The following is a 23,153-nucleotide window of genomic DNA, read 5'->3' on the forward strand; positions in this document are numbered from 1 at the left end:
ACTGTTTTGTCCTAGAAAGAAGTCCTAGCTGTATAATCAAGAAGCCTTAATAAGGATTACTAATCTAAAGAGAGGTAACATTAAGACCCTTTGTATCAGGAGATGTTGAGTAGCAGCAGCACTTGTAAAATAGCTTAGAAGCTGCCTACAGACTGGAACTAAAGAGGATAATGATTTTAACATGGCATCTCCTGCAGAGCTCTGACTAGGATAAAAGGGAGAAAATGATGACCTCTTTCCTAAGCCAGTTGAAGACAAAAATAGAGCTGAAATTTTCTAAGTTAATTCAATGAAATGTTAACAGATAGCATGCAATAAACACATTTGGAAAATACAGTAGTAATATACACTGTGATTCTGAGCTGTAGACAAGAATAGAGTATGCAATAATTCTCAAACATATTTGATCACGGCCTTTTCGGGGAATGTTAATTAACAGCTTAAAAACTCCAGGGAAGATTTCACATCACACTAGTTTAGGAGCTTTAGAAATTAGAAATTAGGGGAATTGAAATGAACCAGTTCACTTATATGTAGTTCCTAAATAATGCAAGGCAATGTGTTTTTTTTTGAGTTGGAGACTTACTCTGTTGCCCAGGCTGGAGTGCAGTGGCATGCTCACAGCCATTGCAGCCTCAGTCTGCTGGGCTCAGATAATCCTTCCTCTTCAGCCTTCCAAGTAGCTGTAACTACAGGCACACACCACCACACCTGGCTAATTTTTAAATTTATTGTAGAGACAAGGGTTCGTTAAGTTGTCCAGGCTGGTCTCGAACCCTTGGGTTCAGGCAATTCTCTCACTTCCACCTCCCAAAGTGCTGGGATTATAGATGTGAGCCACCATGCCCAGTGGCAAAGTACTTTTTTTTTTTTGAGTTGGAGTCTCACTCTGTCACCCAGGCTGGAGTGCAGGCACACTCGTCGACTTGCTGGGCTCCACTGATCCTTCCGCCTCAGCCTTTCAAGAAGCCGGAACTACAGGTGCGCGCTACCACGTATGGGTAATTTTTTTGATTTTTATTGTAGAGACAAGGTCTCGCCAAATTGCCCGGGCTGGTTTCGAACCCACGGGGCTCAGGCAATCCACTCACTTCGGCCTCCCAAAGTGTTGGGATTACAGGCTGAGCCACCGAGACTGGCCTGGCAATGTACTCTTAATAAGCACTTACTAAATCATCTAACAGTCAGGATTCTTATCTTTGCAGAAATTAATGCTATAGTTTTTCCTCATTTACTGTAGTATGATAAAAGCCAATAACCATTTTAAATAAATTAACATCAATTCTAACAACAAATTCTTCTAGAAAACAGAAAAAGAGGAAATACTTTCTAACTCATTTTATGATGCCAATATTACTCTGATACCCAAACCAGACAAGACAGAGTACAAAAAAGACTACTACTGATTAAAAATGTTTCTCCAAAATAAGCTTCAATTCTGCTGTTTTATTACTATTATTTCATTACAACAATTTCTTTTTCAATATAGTAACTTATGACTTTACTGACCACACATAATTCATTAGCTAACAGTAAAATGTGTTTTGCAGAATCTGACAGTCAATAAGTAGGTCATGTTTAAGACATGCATTCAAATTTTTTTCTGATAGTAATAATATAAATTGGTTGTAATTTATTGTACTTTATTCAATCTTGCTTCACCATAAAAGCATGCATTTATAAGATAATATTGCCTGCAGCAGTGGAATAAAATGTGGTTTTAATTAACACATATGGGGAGAGATCAGATCCACATAGCTTTCAGATTCACAGTGACATGAGTTTCCAGAAAACAATTTTCTTTTTGAGTTGGAGTCTCACTCCGTCGCTCAGGTTAGAGTGGAGTAGCACGCTCATGGCCACCACAGCATCAATCTGCTAGGCTCAGGCGGTTCTTCCACCTCAGCCTTCCAAGTAGCTGGAACTGCAGGTATGCCCCACCCATGCCTGCCTAATTTTTTGATTTATTGTAGAGAGGAGGTCTCCAAATTGCCCAGGCTGGTCTTGAAACTCTGGACTCAGGCAATCCTCTCACCTCAGTCTCCCAAAGTGCTGGGATTACAGGCTTGAGCCACAGCGCTAGTCAGAAAACAGTATTTTAGACTCTAATATCTATTGAACATATGATGTTTGTATCTGTCTTTTAAATGTAACTCAACATGTGGGTATAAAAGTAAACACATGGCCGGGCTCAGTGGCTCACCCTGTAATCAGCACTTTGGGAGACTGAGGCGAGTGGATTGCCTGAGTCCGGAGTTTCAAGACCAGCCTGGGCAATTTGGAGACCTCGTCTCTACAATAAATCAAAAAATTAGGCAGGCATGGGTGGGGCATACCTGCAGTTCCAGCTACTCAGAAGGCTGAGGTAGAAGGATTGCTGGAACCCAGAAGGTTGATGCTGGGGTGGCCATGAGCGTAAGTGCCACTGCACTCAAGCCTGGTGGACGATGGAGTGGCTGTGAGCATGCATGCCACTGTACTCCAACCTGAGCAAAGGAGTGAGACTCCAACTCAAAAAAAAAAAAAGTAAACACGTGCCATGAGTTAGAAACTAATTAAAACTGGTTTCTCTATGTGATTCAAAGAATAATACAAAACAAAATAGGTTACACTGCCCTAAAAATGCTTAAATGGGCCCTTAGAAAAACTTTTTATTCATAAAGGTAAAGAACACAAAGAAAGCAGCAGGAATTTGTCCTTACTAACTTTTCAACTATCTGTTTTATTTTTTTTTTTTTTGAGTTGGAGTCTCACTCTGTCACCCAGGCTGGAGGACAGTAGCACGCTCCCGGCCACCGCAGCCTCGACCTGCTGGGCTCTGGCGATCTTTCCGCCTCAGCCTTCCGAGTAGTTGGAACTACAGGCATGCGCTACCACGCCTGGCTAATTTTTTGATTTATTGTAGAGATGAGGTCTCGCCAAATTGCCCAGGCGGGTCTCGAACCCGTGGGCTCAGGCAATCCACTCACCTCAGCCTCCCAAAGGCACGGGATTACATGCTGAGCCACCAAGCCTGGCTCAACTTCTGTTTTTAAGTCGCCAACTACTGGGCCCAAGCTATTAGCCTTTCATCACCAAATGTGATAACTATCAAAGGAACAATTCTAATGAAGAACACATCACTATTAAGTAAATTAGAACTGACCAGGGATTGGCAAACTATGGCCCATGGGCCAATTCTGGCCTGTTGTCAGTTTTTCTAAATAAAGTTTTATTAGAACACAGCCATGGTCATTTGTTTTTGTATTCTCTATAGCTGCTTTTGTAACAGAAGAGTTGAATAGTTGTGACAGACTGAAAGACCCACAGAGCTTAAAATATTTGTGATCTGACTCTTTAGAGAAAAAGCTTGTTGATCCCTTATTTATATTAACAAGTTCTTTAAGATCACTAATATCACTAATTCTGAACAGGAAAATAACAATTTCTATATCTGAAGCATATTCTTTATTCTACTTGTCTAAAGCACCATAAGATCTCATGTTGGGATGAAACTAAAACTCTAGAATGATAAATGCTATCTTTTTTGTCAGAGAGATATCTTAAACACTATCTTATGTTGAAGATGGACTCTAGTAACTCTCAAGTTGATGCTGGTCAATGAAACACGTGATGAAAATGGTTTTTTCTTGAATCAGGATCCCACTCTGAAGTGCAGTGGTATGATCACAGCTCACTGCAGCCTCAATCTCCTGGGCTCAGTCATCCTTCCACCTCAGCCTCCCAAGTAACTGGGACTACAGGTGCACACCACCAAGCTTGGCTAGCTTTTAAATTTTTCATAGAAATGCGGTCTTGCTATGTTACTTAGGCTGATCTCCAACTCCAGGGCCCAAACAGTCATCCTGTTTTGGCCTCCCAAAGTTCTAGGATTACAGGTGTGAGCCACTGTACCCGGCCTGAAAATGTTCTTGAACAGATAAAAATCTGTAAAGTTATGTAATAAGATAAACACAGAAAACACAATTACTCAAAGAATAAACTTACGCTGTATGTGAATGAGCTGCTTTGGCATCTTAAATTCCCCAGGATATATAGATTCATAGTAAGCAATATTACTTTCTGCCTCCGGGACTGGTATAACCATATTATCCCTCTTCTCGCCATACACCTGCTGTGCTGAAATAGCCCGCTGAAGATGATGTTCCTAAAAGGAGGGAAAAATAGGCAAGTTTACGTATTTTTTTTAAAGTAGCAAACAGAACATATAGCCTTACAAAGAAGTTTTTGCTCATGTATTTTTAAAATACAGAAGTTTTAGAAGTAGGTCTTGAAAACACGCTGTTAATAATACAACTAATAATAAAAATATTTTAAATAGAAGTAAAAAAACTTTGTCAGCACTGAATATTTCCTCAATTTAAGGTAAGACACTACACCAAAATTGAGTTTTATTGTACAAGGAGATTCCAAAAAGTTGATTAAAAACTATTAAAGCCTGTCATTTTATAGATAAGAGTCAAAGACATCTGAATTTATTATACGAAGACTATAAATTTAAAAAAATCTATCTGAAAGTGGAAGAGTATACGTGTAACTGACTTAAGTTACAAATCTATATAGTACTCTACAAATTCAGAAGGTACTTTCATTAAACTAATATGATCTTTTCAAAGAAGAGTAGAGATTATCATCTCCATTTTTAGAGAATGAAATGGACACAGAATCAAACCTTGGTCATTCTTCTTGAGTAATAACCTTTCTTACAAATTTCCAGAGCCCTTTCTAAACAGTAGCAGAGTATGCATAGGGGAGAAAGCACATGCTTTGGACTCAGGCTGTCTGGATTAGAGCCCAACTCCAACACTGAAACAGTTTGTGACTCCTGGCAAAAAACTTCAGTCTTCTAAATCTGTTTCCTCAAGCAAGAGGAAAATAGAATTTACTTTATAGAGTTGGTTGAAAATTTAAATAGGACAAATGTGAATAAAATGTTTAGTATAAAGCCTGGCATATAACAGGTGCTCAAAATAAAGTTTGGCTTAGTCACTACCCAGGAAGTTTTTACTAGTCTGTGATACCTCCAGCTGTCATAAAACTATTATTCTCACTCAGAACTATCAACACTGAATTTTGGAACACACTTTGTTAAATTCAAACTATTAAATACAAAATACAAGTTGATGGAGGAAAAACAGCAGCAGTATGAAAAGTTCCGCTCCTCATAGGTAGCCCTTGTTAAGAATGCCTACCTTCTTCCAAATATTTTAACAATATATAAATATATATTTAAATACATAGAACCCTACTGTAAATAGTTGAATATATATGTAAAATCACCGTACTATGCAATATAGAGCTTTATCATTAGCTTTGGTTCATTTGTTATATTCTAGAGAGATTTCCATACTGACACTTCTACTACACTGCTTCAACAGCTGCACTGTATTCCACTACACAGATGTACCATAATTTATTTATTCAGACATGAATTGATAGGAAAACAAACAAACCCTAAATGCCTGTCTTTCTCCAAATGCTGCCAAAAACCATCCCTGTATTATTATGTACAAGATCTTTGTGAACTTGTAAGAACATCTGTAGGACAACACAAATGAAAGTGATATTACAACATACATTCCTATCATTCCTTGAAGTAACTATTTCTCAACATTCCTTTTGAATTTAAAAATCTTTATGTATCTTGTTGTTTTAGGTTCAAATGCTGCTCTTTTTGCTCATTTTTAAAAGCACTGTTTCTCTTTTTCTCATTGATACTCAATTTGATCTTTGATTCTAAGTCCTCAAAAAGCCTAACTGCTCCTGGGAGCTGGTAGAAACTAAGTATGTATATGTATGGGGGAAAAGGGGAATAGTGTGACTTAATGGCTAATTCTATCTTCTCATACTCTGGTGTAGTTTGTTGTCACACCTACTGGCCCCAAATGCCCAGACAGAGTGCTTTTGTGAGTCCAGCTTAAGTCAGTTAACATGTATATTCTTCTAGTCTCAGATACCTTCAAGGTCAAATACTCTTTGACCTACTCCCAGCACATACACGCCAAACTCAAGGAGTGAGTGGTGAAGCAAGGCATGTTATTCAATTTACATTTTGCTCCCAGCTCGGAATCATTAATCTCTTAACCCTTAATTTCTCTGTGTTGGTAAACAAGTAAAAGATAGGTTTTATTTTTTGGACTCCCTTGCAAATCTGTCCTGTCTTATTCCTGGTGATGCATTAGGAACAAAGCATTCAAGAATGTTGATTTTGTTTCACTATTTCTGGTATCTGTTACCCGGTCCAAATGAGAGATAGTTGAAGGCGAGAACATAACACATCAATGACTGAGACTATAAGTTGATCAAAAAATGAATATTTTACAATATTACTCCATCTTTCCACCTCAAGATCATAAAAAAAAAAATTCACCCATCAGGCTTATATCCTATTTTTAATAGTTAATTTTTTACATCTGTAACTTATTTTTGTATAGAGACAAGGATCTACCTTTCTTTTCCCAAGTAGTGAGCCACCTGTCCTAATGCTATGCATAAAATAATCTATTTGCCTTAATCATAAAAAATGTCCTGTAGCTGGGGTTCAGTGGCTTAGCCTGTAATCCCGCGCTTTGGGAGGCTGAGGTGAGTGGATTCCCTGAGCCCGCGGGTACGAGACCCACCCGGGCAACTTGGTGAGACCTCATCTCTACAATAAATTTTTAAAAATTTAGCCAGCCATGGTAGCAGATGCCTGTAGTTCCAGCTATATGGAAGGCTGAGGCGGAAGGATCACCGGAGCCCAGCAGGTCGAGGCTATGGTGGCCGGGAGCGTGCCACTGCCCTCCAGCCTGGGCGACAGAGTGAGACTCCAATTCAAAAAAAAAAAAAAAAAGAAAAAAGTCCCTGTATCATATAATACATTCTTCTTGCAACTGAGTACTTTCAAGCTTTTTTCTTTTCCTGCTCTACCTTACTCTCTGATGCCACTATTTAATCTTTTTTACTTTATTTTAATTTTTTGAGTTGGAGTCTTACTCTGTTGCCCAGACTGAAATGCAGTGACATGCTCCCAGTCACCACAGCCTCGATCTGCTGGGCTCCAGCAATCTTTCTGCCTCAGCCTTCTAAGTAGCCGGAACTACAGTTGCGCGCTACCACACCCTAATTTGCTTTTATTTATCGTAGAGACGAGGTCTTGCCAAGTTGCCCGGGTAAGTCTCAAACCCGTGGACTCAGGCAATCCACTCGTCTCAGCCTCCCAAAGTGCTGGGATTACAGGCTGAGCCAACAAGCACGGTCTATTTAATGTGTTTTAAACAGTGTAGCCTCATAGTACATTTTATCATCTAGTAATAAATTTCCTCCTTATAACTTATCAGGTTTCTCCTGGGTATTTCATTTATTTTTTCCAGATGAATCATAATAAAACTAACTTTTTAGGTATAAAGCATGTCCTCTAATGTATTTTGATTTTTTTTTTTGAGTTGGAATCTCACTCTGTCGCCCAGACTGGAGTGCAGTGACCGCTTCCGGCCACCGCAGCCTCGCCTCCTGGGCTCTGCGATCCTTCTGCCTCAGCCTTCCGAGTAGCCGGAATTACAGGCATGCGCTACCACGCCCCGTTGATTTTTTGATTTATTGTAGAGATGAGGTCTCGCTGCCCAGGCAGGTCTCGAACCCGCGGGCTCAGGCAATCCACTAACCTCAGCCTCCCAAAGGCACAGGATTACAGGCTGAGCCACCGAGCCCGACTTTTTTTGATTTTTATAGGCAATACAGTATGGTGGTTAAAAGATGGACCCTGTACCAGGTACGGTGGCTCAAGTCTGTAATCCCAGCACTTTGGGAGGCCGAGGTGAGAGAATTGCCTGAGCTCAGGGGTTTGAGACCAGCCTGGGCAACTTGGTGAGACCTCATCCCTACAATAAATCAAACAATTAGTCAGGTGTGGTAGCGCACACCTGTAGTTGCAGCTACTTGGAAGGGTGAGGCAGAAGGATCGCCTGAGCCCAGCAGGTGGAGGCTGCGGTGGCTGTGAGCATGCCACTGCACTCCAGCCTGGTTAACAGAGTGAGACTGAACTACAACAACAAAAAGATGGACCTTGTAATCAAGAGTGCTCTGTATCTGAATGCTGGCTCTACAGTTTACTAGCTCTATGACATTGGAAAGTGGGACACGTTATTTACTCTTTCCCAGCAACAGCTTTATTATTTGTAAATTTATATTGCATACCTACCCACATGGGACTGTGCTCAAGATAAAATGCTTGAGACATACTAAGTAGCGAATTCATGGTAGCCAATGTATATCTTTTATTATTAGAGCAGCTGAAGGTTTTCATTTATATCTTCTCATGTGAACAGTGGGGTGTATAAAAAAACTTCCCTTATGTTTATATCCATTTTTTACAACTATGAAATCAAATTTTTGTTTACCATTAATATTGTGAATACATACCTCTTTAAAAAATTTTATTTGTGGTTTTCTTATGCAAAATGTTTCACACAATTGCTTCATATCTTTAAGAGTCAGGAAAGCATTCTCCACTTTACACATGGCATTTAGAGGTGAAGTGTCATGATATATGCAACGTACTTTCAAATGGTTCAATAACAAAAATAGGATTTACAGAATAAAATACTGTAAAATATAACAATTGTAGAATCTGTGCTGAAGGCATATAGGTGTTCATTATAGTATTCTTTCAACTTCTCTACACCTTTGAAAAGTTTTACAATAAAAAGTTGGATAATAAAGAGGAGAGTACTAAGGGCCAGAGATAAAAATAACACTACAAATAGATTAAGTTCCTCTAAGTCTTAAAAAGTCTCACTCCTCAGCAGTTGGGATAACTATAACCTTCCACTAGTCATATTTACTTTCTTCCCAAGTACAGTAGTTGCAGCTTATGGGGGGGCGGGGCGAGGAGGGGGCAGGTGATGGGTATGTTCTTCTCTTTCTTTCTTTCAAGTTTTAAAACAAGGTTTATTAAAAAGAAGAAAGAAAACAAAAGACATGCAAAAGTTTCATACCACAAAGGCTTGGCAAGGGCAAGTCTTGAAAAGGAAAGACTGCAGGGGATATGTTCTAAGATACTCAGTTGATGTCTGAAACCACTGCTGATACTGAATCCTATATACACTATGTTTTTTCTTATACATACATACCTATGATAAAGTTTAATTTGTTAATTAGGCACAATAAGGGATTAACAAAAACAATAATAGAATGAAATACTTGTAATAATACAGTGTAATAAAAGTTATATGAATGTGGTCTCTTTCTCAAAATATTGTATTGTACTTACCCATTTCCTTCTTGTGTTAATGTGAGATGGTAAAATGTCTATAAGTGATGGGATGAAGGTGAATGATACAGGTATGGTGTAGTGTCAGGCTACTACTGAAAACTAATTTAAAACGTATGAATTGTTGATTTCTGGAATTTTCTATTTAATATTTTTGGGCTGCAGTTGACCTCAGGTAACTGAAACTGCAGAAACCAAAACCACAGAAAAGGGGAGGGGGGCTACTCTCCATAAAAGGAGTCTGAGACAAGAGGGACCAAAAAGAGAAAGTCAGTATGGCTGGAGCATGGTGAGTGAGGTGGGGGAGGGATAACTTCATCTGCACTAGGAGTTAAGCACCAGATCATGAAGTCTTAGGCATCATGTCAAGGATTTGTCCTTTTTCTAAGAACAGTGGTGGTCGAAGGGTTTTAAAACATCACTCTGGTTGCTGTGTGAAAATGGACCATATTCTATAAAATGGAATATACAGAGCCTTAAAATAGTTCAGAATAATTAAGGACATGGGCAAACCATCAATTTATTTGTTAAGAAAAGATCTGGAAACTGTATGTTCAAGTTGTTTAAAATTTCACAGAAATGACACAATTGAGCATATCTACATACAAAAAAAGTCCAAACTGTCTATCTCAATCTTCCCTGTTCCTTCATTTTTTTCATAGCACTTATCTTTATCATCCTCTGATATGTCATATAGTCGATTTGTTTACTGCTGTCACCCATCTGTCCTCCCACTCACAATCTAAGTATCATGAGAGCAGGGATTTTTATCTATTTTGTTCCTTGCTATGTCACTACCCTAAAATTGTGCTGGGCACAAAGCATGGTGCCTCAATGAGTACATATGCATGTATATTTGTATGTGCACACATACATGCACATAAAAAGTTAATGCATACCTATGTTAACAGACTACCTCTGGGTAGGACATTCAGAATAATTAAGGCGTCATGTCAAGTATAGAGAATAGAGAAGGCTACTTTTCTTTCTCATAGTTTCTAAAGGATACTTACAATACTTTCTAACAAAAAAAATTTCAGTACATTTCATGATTTTCTAAAACAATGGTAATTTTTAAAAGATGCAATTTATTAATAAGTTCAATAAAACACTTCCCATTTAAGTTAGTTTCTTTTAAGAATAAAACATTCATTATACTTGTAGCTTTGCAGGTAAAGAAATTTTTTCTTTTGTAAGTTAGGTCTTGCTCTGTTACCCAGGTTGGAGTGCAGTGGTGTTAACAGCTCACTGCTGCTTTGAACTTCCTTGGCTGAAGCAATCCTCCCACCTTAGCCTCCAGAGTAGTTTAGTGCTACTAAACTCAGCTAATTTTAAAAAATGGTTTGTAGAGATGAGATTTCTCTATGTTGCCCAGCTAGTTTTGAACTCCTAGGTTCAAGCAATCTCCCATTCCAGTCTCCCAAGTGCTTAGGATTACAGGTATGAGCCACTGTGCCCGGTCAAGAAAATATTTTTAAAACCCAAAGTTATATAGATCTATTTCCATAAAATAAAGTGAAAACGTCATTATTTTTGCTTTGAGTGAGAAGCTATAAAATGGCGAAGCCAGTAACAAATGAAATACGTTTCAGATTATGAGGAGTTCTGTATTCAACAGATATTTTTGAATACATTTACTTGCAGTTATTGAATAGGCTAGCATTTCCAAGCCATGTAAATTGGAATACTTAATTTCAAATTATCAACAGGTAGTCTAACAAAGAGTTCAATAATTTAAGGAAAAAAGTATAGAGAATAGAGAAGGCTGGGTTCAAAACTTAAGTTTTTTTTTTTTTTAAATCTTAGGACCTCTGTGATCTTTTAACATGCTAATACAAACTGTGGTTCTTCATGAGCCATTTCAAACCTATGGCCACCTAATCATTTTTTCAGAAATTACCCATTAATAGTTCAAAAGGAATTTTTAGAACAGTTTGGGAAATGCTGGCATAAAACAAAAATTAGAGATACAGGGCAGCAGAATATCTGGGCTTAAGTTTGTTCATTAATTAACTTAGTTTAAATTTACTGAGTGTCAACTACTATGTACTTGACACTAGGGACATAAAGGTAAATAAAACAGATATGCTCTACATGATATAGTAGGAAGGCAGACACTAATGAAAGAGTCCTGAAAATAAATTGTAAAGTATAGTAAGTGCTATGAAGGAAAAAGTACAATGTGTTTTGGGAAATATAAATAGAAAACAGATTTTTATAGTGGACAAAGTGACATTTAAGCTAATATCTGCAGGAATAGGAGTTAAGCGAAAGATGTTTTAAGAGGGAATAGTTATGTTTGAGGACTACTTAACAGTTTATGACACCCTGGATAGGTAAAGAATCTTTATATTACAAAATATTTATAATAATTAGGCTTAGTTGTGATTTGAAGAGACTGAACAATGGTCTTTAGAAAGTTCACAGGCACACTTTCATGTCATGAGCCTTGCTATTGTGGTACTGGGCTCAGAAAAATACTCAACTTTTATAACTTTAGCCTGCCTAAAGCAATGCATAGGCTTTAGAGACCCAAGTAAAATCTTAGTTTCGTCATCTGACTGTATGTTCCACAAGTTACCCTGCTATATATTTTTATTATTTGCAAAATATACTTATTTTTCCTTACCCTTCTTTTCTTCTCTTTTTTCCAGCAAGAAATGCTTTTCCTTTTATTCTACTCTTTGCTATTTGTGTTTCTCCCAGGAAAAATACTGTCTTTTTAAGTAGCTTTTTATGAACTCTATTAAATGCATGGGTAGTTAATACAAGAGTTAGCTGGCTCTAAATAAGGCATATCACTAGTATTTAAGAAGTCAGAAAATAATTGTTTTATTAAATGAGAGTGACAACAGCTATCTATAGATAAGAACTATGTGAAGAAATAGGTTTTGTAAATGTGTTGTAAACATCTGCTCTGTCTTTGCTCACACAGATGGATATCTCTACTGCTATCACTATTTCTCATGCCCCCACCCCACCATGGGAGAGTCCCACTTGTTCTTCAAAGTCTAGTTTAAAAATATCTTTTCTCTGCCTCCTCTGGGAAGAATTTCTCCTTCATATGTGCTCCTATAGTACTACATTCCATACTTAGGATAGTGTGCTGCAACTATTTATTCATTTTTTTAAGTTGGAGTCTCACTCTATTGCCCAGGCTGGTGTGCAGTAGCATGCTCACGGCCGCCCCAGTGTCGACCTTGCTGGGCTTCGGTGATCCTTCTACCTCAGCCTTCTAAGTAGCCAGAACTACAGGCACGCACTACCACGCCTGGCTAATTTTTGATTTATTGTAGAGATGAGGTCTCGCCAAGTTGTCTGGGCTAGTCTCGAACTCACGGGCTCAGGTAAGGAATTACAGGCTGAGCCACTGAGCCCGGCTGCTGTAACTATTTGTTTACACACTGATGTCCAAAATGTGAGCTCTTTAAAAGTAGAGACTTTGTCTAATTTAGTTTTGTATATCTTCCTTCAGAAGATGTACTCTCTTGTACTACTTGGGGATGGTAAATCTTTTAAGGATAAGGACCTAAATAATATTATCTTTATAATCTACTTAGCACCCAGTATAATATTTTGGCTTATTGCAGGAACTCAGTATTTTATAAAATATTATACAAAGATGAAAAGGATCAACATAAAGAAAACACAAAAAAAGACAAGATGTTTCTATTTGTTCTACAGTAAATTCTAATAAATATTACCAAACTAAAAAGAGCCATTCAAGGTCACATATGTAGATTTCTAAACAAAGATTAAATTATATTTATTTATGCACTAAGTTTTTATTTAGGCAAATAATAACTTTAATACTTAGCCATAACAACAATTAAGGCCACATTTAGACCTTTTTGGTTACTGAATTTAAAAAACAGCATATTAAAGGCAGCAATAATGTGTAAAGTCCTTATGGGTAAATAAGCGATGACTAATTCTGTAAAAAAAAAAAATCCCTGATTATTTATGCATGTAGAGTTAGACACCATTGTTACTTGAACAAAAGGTCTGAATTAAATTATTCTCTCTCCTATTTTCTTTCTTTCTTTTTTTTTTGTTTTTTGGGTTTTTTTTTGAGTTGGAGTCTCACTCTGTCGCCCCGACTGGAGTGCAGTGGCTGCTCCTGGCCACCGCAGCCTTGATCTGCTGGGTTCCGGTGATCCTTCCGCCTCAGCCTTCCAAGTAGCTGGAACTACAGGCGCGCACTACCACACCCGGCTGATTTTTGATTTATTGTAGAGATGAGGTCTCACCAAGTTGCCCAGGCAGGTCTTGAACCCGGGGGTTCATGCAATTCACTCACCTTAGCCTCCCAAAGTGCGGGATTACAGGCTGAGCCACCAAGCCCGGCTTCTCTTTCCTATTTTCAAATAACATTTCTAAAAACCAAAACATTAACCCTATTGAGGGACACGCTTCTAGCAAGTACTACCTAGTTTTTCTACATCCAAACACCTAATTCTTGCCTGACTCATTATAATGGCCTTCTATAACTGGTTCCCTGCTTCCACTTTCTAATAGTATCAAATGATATTTGATGGTGAGGATATAGAATAACTAGAAATCTCATACATTCTTAGTGAAAAAACGGCATGGCAGAACTTGTAAGAAAAAACATACACAATCCATGTGGCCCAGCAATTACACTCCTAAATATTTACCCAAGAGTAATGAAAACACAAGCCCACAAAGGGGCCTGGAAAAGAATATTCAAATAGCTTTATTCATAATGACCCCAAACTGGAAACCACCCAATTGACCAATAGGAGGATAGATGAACAAACTGTGGTATGGTCATACAGTAAAATACTACTCAGCAATAAAAGGGAATGAGCTACTTATACATGCAACAACACAGTTAGCTCTCAACATTCGAATGAAAACAGGTTTACATAACAGTACAATTGTAAAGATAAAACTAATTTATGACAGAAAAATATAACAGTAGTTGCCTCTGAGGAGTGGGACCAGGAACTGATTGGGAAGGGGAATGAAGGAGTTTTCTGGAATGACAGTAATGTACTATTATCTTGACGAGGGCTGGGGCTATGTAAATATATAAATTTGTCAACATGCAGCTAATATACACTATTTGTGAATTTCACCGCTAGTCAATTTTACCTCAAATAGAAAAAAATAGTAAACAAATAGTGAACTCTAATGTTATACATGCTAAAATAGTTAGGAAACATGCACTGATGTCTGCAATTTACTTTGAAATCCGTTTAAAAAATAAGGTGGACAGACAGGTGATAAAGCAAGTATAACAAAATGTTAATAGTAGAATCTAGCCAGTGGAGTACTATGGGTGCTCCCTGTAAAATTCTTGAAACTTAACTGTTATATTTGAAAATTTTTACAATCAAATCTTGCCAAAGAAAAAGAATCTCTTCCTCCTCAACCCCAGAACATTGTATTCTCTACCCTGCCTTATTCTCCTCTAGCACGTCACCTCCTTATAGACTATTTACTGTCAATTTCCCCTCACCAAAATATAAGGAGGTCCATGAAGGTAGGAGCTAGATTTTGGTGTTTTTTTGTTTTTGAGTTGGAGTCTCACTCTGTCGCCCAGACTGGAGTGCAGTGGCCGCTCCCGGCCACCGCAGCCTCGCCTGCTGGGCTCCGGTGATCCTTCCGCCTCAGCCTTCCAAGTAGCCGGAATTACAGGTGCGCGCTACCACGCCTGGCTGATTTTTTTCATTTATTGTAGAGATGAGGTCTCGCTGCCCAGGCAGGTCTCGAACCCACGGGCTCAGATAATCCACTCACCTCAGCCTCCCAAAGGCGTGGGATTACAGGCTGAGCCACCGAGCCTGGCTGATTTTGATTTTTTTTTTGCTTTGCTTCACCCCATGTACAGAATCATGCCAAACATATAACATATATGTTGAATAAATATTTGTTGAATAAATGAGCCAATGAATTGCATCAGTTGTTTTAGGTCCACAAACTATTATGGTTTAGAATAGACTTCATTAAAAAATTAAGATAAAAGCTGGGCTCGGTGGCTCAGCCTGTAATCCTGCGCCTTTGGGAGGCTGAGGTGAGTGGATTGCCTGAGCCTGCGGGTTCGAGACCCGCCTGGGCAGGCGAGACCTCATTTCTGCAATAAAAAAAAAAAAAAAAAGAAAATTAGCCGGGCATGGTAGCATGTGCCTGTAGTTCCAGCTTGGAAGGCTGAGGCGGAAGGATCACCAGAGCCCAGCAGGTCGAGTTTGTGGTGGCCGGGAGCGGCCACTGCACTCCAGTCTGGGCGACAGTGAGACTCCAACTCAAAAAAAAAAAAAAAAAAGATAAAATTTCCAAAAAGCAAAGAAAAAATTAAAATGAACACATTTTGCTTTGATACTTAAAATACTGATGCTAAGTAATTATTAATAGAGGACAGAGGACAGAGGGTATTTGGTAAGGAAAAGAACAACTTAATGTTTACTATTTTACATTTTATTTTCTAGTCCGAGTCTCACTCTGTCAACCAGGCTGGAGTGCAGTGGCATGCTAATGGCCATCGCAGCCTCAACCTGCTGGGTTCAGGTGATCTTTCCACTTCAGCCTTCCGAGTAGCTAGAACTACAGGCGTGCACCACCACATCCAGCGAATTTTTTGATTTATAGTAGAGATGAGGTCTCGATGCTGCCAAGCTGGTGTTGAACACATGGGCTCAGCCAGTCCTCTTGCCTCTGCCTCCCTAAGTGCTGGGATTACAGGCGTGAGCCACCGTGCCTGGCCATTACTTTCCACAAGAAATAAGTGGATACAAGATTCTATAACTATCTCACTCCATCCATCCTCCCACTTAAAGCTCAGCACTCAAAAATTACTTTAGTTTCTAGAATATAAAAAGAAAGACCTTTGCTAAGGTACAGATAAAATAGCCCAGTTCTGTTGTTTCTCTTCAGTGTGAAATTTGTCAATTTACTACTTTCCTTACAAAATAATCAGGACTTAAGTTAAAATTACTAAATAACTAGCAGGGTCAAGGGCATCCCTAGGCAGTACTAATCTTGGGCCTTGCCTTCTCATGTCCCTTATTTGTACCCCTTGCATGCCTTTAGACAGGTTGTTGGTGCTGTACTTATTAAGAGCCTACACTGACAGTTGCCAATGTAAAGAGGAAGGGAGTAAAGTTAGAATCTCCTTCTACTCTTAAAAAAGCCACAATCTAATTGAAGTATTTCCCCTCCAAATTAAATTTTAAAAGGCCTCAAAAGCTGTTGTTTTGACTGTAATCTTTATGCTGATGGTTTCTGTGCCTCCAAAGTAGCCCTGAGCCAGCTTGGTGGCTCAGCCTGTAATCCCGCTTTGGAAAGCTGAGGTGAGTAGAATGCCTGAGCCCGCGGGTTCAAGATCCGCCTGGGCAACTGGCGAGACCTCACCTCTACAATAAATCAAAAAATTAGCCAGGTGTGGTAGCACCTGCCTGCAGTTCCAGCTCCTTGGAAGGATCGCCGGAGCACAGCAGGTTGAGGCTGCAGTGGCTGGGAGCGGCCACTGTACTCCAAGCAGTCTGGGAGACAGTGTGAGACTTCAATTCAAAGAAAAGAAAAAGAAAAAAGAAAAAACAAAAACAAAGTAGCCCTGAAAGCTAGTCTTATCTCCATCTACCTTTATTTGATACAGTAAAATAACATATAAATGTTTTTGTTAAAACACGCTGAAGCAGCAGTACTGAATAAACAAATTAACACTTGTCTAAAACTAAACATACTTATATAATCAATAGCACAAACAAAAGCTGTACCTTAGCCCTGTACATACTCACCCCCTTGCAGTTCCATCCACTGTCATGGCTTTAACTACCATTTGTATGCTGGTGATGATTCCAAATCTTTATTTCTCTATTTCTGCTGAACTTCAGACATAGGTATAAAGACCTCTTATTGTATATGTTCTACAGGTATTCCTCACATAACACCAACATCCCTATCCATAACTCTCCAAATCTGTTCCTCCTCCTGTATCACCCATTTCAGAGTACATCGCACTATCATTTAGCCAGTCATCCAAGTCAAAAGCCTTGACTTTTTTCCAGCTCCCTCTTGCTTCTTTCTTCCCCATTTACAAATCAGGCACCAGATCTTATACTATTTGTTTTATGACTAGAAATTACTCAATACTTTTTCATCCCATTGCCACAGTTCAGGAAGCAACTAGCAGTCTAACCTCTAGTATTACATTATTCTCGACTCCCCTTTTACAGCTACTGCCACTGGTCTTTTTAAGAGTCTCACACTTAATTCTTGGTTCTCTATTGCCTTCCTGGTGAAATTCAAACTTAATGACACGGCAAATAGGGTCCTTCATGATCTAGCTCTAGCTAATTAATTCAGTTCAATACCATACCACTTTATATTCAGAATTTCATACTCCTCTTATAGTGAGTCTCCAACAGAACTTTCTAGTGATAACTGTATATGTTGTTCCCTGTCTTGAACTCCATCTACACGCCTCTGCATTCTTTATAATTATAATACTATCACTATGACAACATAAAAAACATGTAGAAGTGATTTTAAAATGTCTAGAATCCTATGAAAGTGAACCCTAAGCAAGTCAGAATCCAGGGGAAAAAAAATTTCTAATAGGAATTCCATGTCCCCTAAACAACCTGCCTCACACATACCAGAGGAGGCAGGGACTAACAAGCAGAGGAAGAACAGCAAAAGTAAGAACAAATTTGCTGGGCACAGTGGCTCACACATGTAATCCCAGCACTTTGGGAGGCAGAGGCAAGAGGAGTGCCTGAGCCCAGGGGTTTGAGACCAGCCTGGGCAACTTGGAGAGACCCCATCTCTACAGTAAGTAAAAAAAATTGGCTGGGCGTGGTGGTGCATGCCTATATTTCCAGCTACTTGGAAGGTTGCGGCAAAAGGATCGCCTAAGCCCAGAAGGTCAGGGCTGTGGTGATTTTGAGTATGCCACTGTACTCTGGCCTGGGGGACAGAGTGAGACTCCAAATCAAATTAAAAAAATTTTTTTTTCAATAATAAGATTTTTTTAAAGGCATTCATCTAGATAAAGTATTAATCTACTTGGAAGAAATGATTTTGTGAAGTTCTTTTTGGCTTTGGATTATGAACCCTTAGGTTTTACTACTATGCTAGAAGGCATGAGTGTCCCATGTCTTATTTCATTTTATTCATTTAAAGCTCTCAACTCAATATGTAGCAACTATCATACTCAGCTCACAGATCAGTAAACTTGCCTAGGTTCACATGGTTAGCTGGATTCAAATCCAGCTATTCCTCCAGATCATGAGTTCTTAACAACATTACTATATTAACTCTCAAAAGGATGTCATTTCCCACAGATTGCTCATTTGTACATATAGGGAAAATAGTAACTATACAGTGGAGAAACTGGACCACACTTTGACCAGGTGGCCAAAATTAACATCACCAGTGAGACAGAGATGCATTTGTCTCTAGATGTGATGCCACAAGGACAAAATAAATATACCTTATTTAATAATCTAGCTGGGAATGCAAAACTTGAATCTAAATGAGAAAATATCAGACAAATATAAAACGGATCACTCTATTAAAAAAAAAATCAAAGGACCATATTCTTCATAAATGTCTACATCATAAAAGATTAAACACCTATTAAAATACTTAGGGGTAAAGGGCCATGATGTAGCCAACTTTAACGGTTTGGAAAAAATATGTATGTTTGTGTATGGGGCAGGGAGGACGACAAACTAAAACAAATGGGCAAAGTGTTAACAGGTGTATCTGGGTAAAGGGTATATAGTGGTCTATATACTTACTACTATCTTGCATCTTTTCTGTGACTGAGATTGTTTCCAAATAATAGTTTAAGCTAAGGGCAGAAGGAATTTTTTTTAAAAAGTAGGATCTCAGGCCGGGTGTGGTGGCTCATGCCTATTATTCTAGCACATTGGGAGGCTGACATGGGAGGTTTGCTTGAGTCCAGGAGTTTAAGATCAGCCAGGGCAACATAGTGAAATCTCATCTCTAAAAAAAAAAAAAAAAAAAAAAAGTCAGGCATGGTGGTGTGTGCCTGTAGTCCCAGTTACTTGAGAGGATTGCCTGAGCCCAGGAGCTTGAGGCTACGGTGAGCCATGTGTGCCACTAAACTTCAGCATGGATGAGAGTGAGATCCCGACTCAAAAAAAAAAGTAAGATCTCTGTGAGTGAGAGATGCAAGTTTTTCTTCCACAATTGTTGCCAAGTAACTAACCACATAAATTTTACAAGGCAATGAAAGTTTCTGACCCTTAATTTCCCTAAATAAACTAGATAGTTTCAGAATACTGTCTTCTGAAAAGTAGTTCCTAGATATTATGAAATGTCACGTGAGGGGTTCTGTGATAAAATAATTTTGGAAAATGCATAGAGGCAAGGATAAACAATGCTAAACAATTTCTTTATAGAAGAATCCTCATGGGCTTTACTAATGCCAAAATGCATTATGATCTTCCAAATAAGTAATATAGAATTCAACATTACTTAATTATTCATTTGACTACTGTTAATGTGATTTATTTAAATGTTTGATGAGACCCAGTCTTTAATTTACAGCATTAAAAAGTTATGGTAAGCATTATAATAAACATATAACTTAAAATGTTAAGTCATGATATACAAAAAACATTCTCTTCTAACAGTGGACTATGGATTTTGGAAAATACAATCTTGCAACTCCATTCACTTTTCAACTCACAATGAGGTATTTTAGCAAAGTTTATTTTTTAAAAAGGAGGCAGTATTTTGAGTATGAAATCTCACAACGGAACTACCTTTTAGGGTCAATGATACAGATTAGAGGTTGGCAAACTACAGTACAAGGGCCAAATCTAGCCCACAATCTGTTTTTGTAAAATATTTTATTAGAACATAGCCATGGACATTTGTTTGCACATTTTTGCCTACACAAGAGTTGAGTAGTGATGACATAGACTGTAAGGCCTGCAAATTCTGAAACATTTAACTGTCTGATTCTTTACAGAAGAGGTTTGCAGACATTTGATATATATCTGTTTATTTTATTTTTAAAAGAAATAGGGTCTCACTATGATGCCCAGGTAGGAGTGCAGTGGCTATTCACAGGTGTGCTCATATTACGTTGTGGCCTCAAACTCCTGGGCACAAGTAGCTGAGACTACAGGTGCATGTCACTGTACCCCCTGCGAGACTCAGCAGTCTTGTCATGGCAAGGTGGATCAGTGGGGAAGACACTAAACCATGCTCTATTGTGTACATGATAAGAATGACCAAGAGAATTTAATGAGGAAAATGGTTTAACCACTATGTTCAGATCCTATGTTAAATACTTCATCCTCACTCTGAAGGTTGATTATTATACCGATTTTACAGGGAAAGTGAAGCTCAATAAGATTAACTCACTTGCCCAAAGTGATGGAAGCAGAGTTTGGATTGAGGTCTGACTCCAGAACCCCAAGGTCTTTCTACTATAGCTTAATATCACCTTCTTATCTTCTTTTGCCTTCTCCATCTATGGCTGAGTTCTGGCTGGTACTCAGAGGCAGAATCAGAATACTAAGAAGCAAAAAGCACTTTAAACAGTTGAAGAGATGATCAATAGCATCACAGCTACAAGGATCATTAGGAAACTACACCAGCCAATTTAAGAAAATAAGAGCAGGTTTTCTAACTTCACATTTAGGATTATCTTTGGAGTGTTCCTAAGGTTTAAGTGTTGTTCATGTCTAGGAATCCTGGATATGAAAGGATAGAGCTGAGGAAGATTAAGTCCCAAGACTCGGTACACACGCTTCCTTGTACTATTCTTTTTTTTTTTTTTGAGTTGGAGTCTCACTCAGTCGCCCAGACTGGAGTGCAGTGGCCACTCCCGGCCACCGCAGCCTTGACCTGCTGGGCTCCGGCGATTCTTCCACCTCAGCCTTCCAAGTACCTGGCTACAGGCACGCGATACCAAGCCCGGTTAATTTTTGATTTATTGTAGAGATGAGATCTCGCCAAGTTGCCCCGGCGGGTCTCGAACTCGCGGGCTCAGACAATTCACTCATCTCGGCCTCCCAAAGTGTGGGATTACAGGCTGAGCCACCAAGCCCGGTCCCAACACTTTTCTTATATCTGGTATATTTTACTATACCATACAAATGTGGAAGCAAAACAATCTCCTTTTTACAGAAAGTAATCAGAAACATGCATTTTCTTACAAGAAGGGAATCTGCTTAGTACTTTAGGTACTATCATAAAATCTACTATAAAAGAAATCAGAGGAGGCCAGGCGCAGTGGCTCATACCTGTAATCCTAGCACTTTAGGAGGCTGAGGCAAGAGGACTGCCTGAGCTCAGAGGTTCAAGACCAGACCAGCCTGAGCAACATGGCGAGACCGCATCTCTACAGTAAATCAAAAAATTAGCCAGTCTTGGTAGCACATGCCTGTGGTTCTAGCTAATTGGAAGGCAGAGATGGAAGGATTGCCTGAGCCCAGCAGGTCGAGGTTGCGGTGGCATGCCACTACACTCTAGCCTAGGTGACAGAGTGAGACTCTGACTCAAAAAAAAACAAAGAAATCAGAAGATACTAAATTATTTACCATTCAGAGAGATAAAGGCCTATGTGATTAAATAGGTTGAAACAAAGTGTCAAGTTAGACTACATTTGATCATGTCCCATTCTTCTATCAAAAATAACAGATTTATCTATGTTGCTTTCTTGCCAGTCAATGTAGCAATCACGACTTAGGTTTTTTTGGTTTTTGTTTTGGTTGTTTTTTCCACTGGAGTCTTACTCCATTGCCCAAGTTGCAAGGCAGTGGCGCACTTACCACCACCCCAGCTTCGATCTGTTGGGCTCCAGCGATCCTTCGGCTTCAGCCTTCCAAGGAGCCGGAACTACAGGGGCAGGCTACCGCACCCGGCTAATGGTTTTATTTATTGTAGAGATGAGGTCTCGCCAAGTTTCCCGGGCTGTTCTCGAATACATGGGCTCAAGCAGTTCCCTCACCTCAGCCTCCCAAAGTGTTGGGATTACAGGCTTGAGCCACCAGGCCCGGCCAGCTGTTGTTACTTACTTTATTATATACTTTGTTTTATCCATCTAAAATATAATCCTTTAGGGTTTGTATGAGTGCTAAGATTTGTGTATATTTAAGATATTAATAACTGTGGAATACCATGATATGGCTAGTATAAGAAGTAATCTTTCTTACTAATATATGGCAGCTAAAAAGAAAGCTGAACTCGTGAAGCTAGAGTTGAATAATGGTTACAGGAGGATGAGGGGTAGGGGGAAGGTTGATTTGGAAGAATTAAGAAGGGACCATTAATGGGTACAAAAATATAGTTAGACAGAAGGAATACGATCTAGTGTTCGGCACAATAGAGAAACTATAGTTTACAGTAAATTATTGAATATTTCAAAATAACTAAAAAATTAGAATTATAATTTTCCTAACACAAATACATAATACATGCCAGAAGTGATGAATATCCCAATTACCTTGATTTGATCATTACACATTATGTTTGTAAAAAATATGTACAACTATTATGTAGCTATAACAACCAAAAATAAAATTTAAAAAGTGATAGCACATACAGTGCACTTACTATTCACTTTAGACTAAAAGTAAAAATAGTCTCGGCTGGGCTATATATATAACCTCCGGGTTCGAAACCAGCCCGGACAACTTGGTGACACCTGTCTCTACAATAAATCAAAAATTATGCAGGGCTTGGTGACTCGGCCTGTAATCCCGTGCCTTTGGGAGGCTGAGGTGAGTGAATTGCCTGAGCCCACGGTTCGAGACCTGCCTCTGCAGTGAGATCTCATCTCTACAATAAATAAAAAAATCAGCCAGGCGTGGTAGCACATGCCTGTAATTCCGGTTACTCAGAAGGCTGAGGTGGAAGCATCGCCGGAGCCCAGCAGGTCGAGGCTGCAGTGGCC

General features: G+C 38.9%; 1 protein-coding gene across 4 annotated transcripts in view; it reads right to left on the reverse strand.

Annotated features, from left to right (window-relative positions):
- The window catches only part of EPC1 (enhancer of polycomb homolog 1), a 113,144-nt gene that overhangs the window by 28,166 nt on the left and 61,825 nt on the right, over positions 1 to 23,153 (reverse strand). For 3 of the 4 annotated variants that reach the window (XM_008066495.2, XM_008066494.2, XM_021716811.1), the window contains exon 2: positions 3,988 to 4,147. In XM_008066495.2, coding sequence (XP_008064686.1) covers positions 3,988 to 4,147 — 160 coding nt within the window. The remainder of the gene's footprint in view (positions 1 to 3,987; positions 4,148 to 23,153) is intronic. The other variant, XM_021716812.1, reaches the window with a different exon arrangement.

Source organism: Carlito syrichta, unplaced genomic scaffold (assembly GCF_000164805.1).
Source record: "Carlito syrichta isolate Samal-C Ts95f unplaced genomic scaffold, Tarsius_syrichta-2.0.1 Scaffold308972, whole genome shotgun sequence".
Lineage (NCBI taxonomy): Eukaryota > Metazoa > Chordata > Mammalia > Primates > Tarsiidae > Carlito > Carlito syrichta.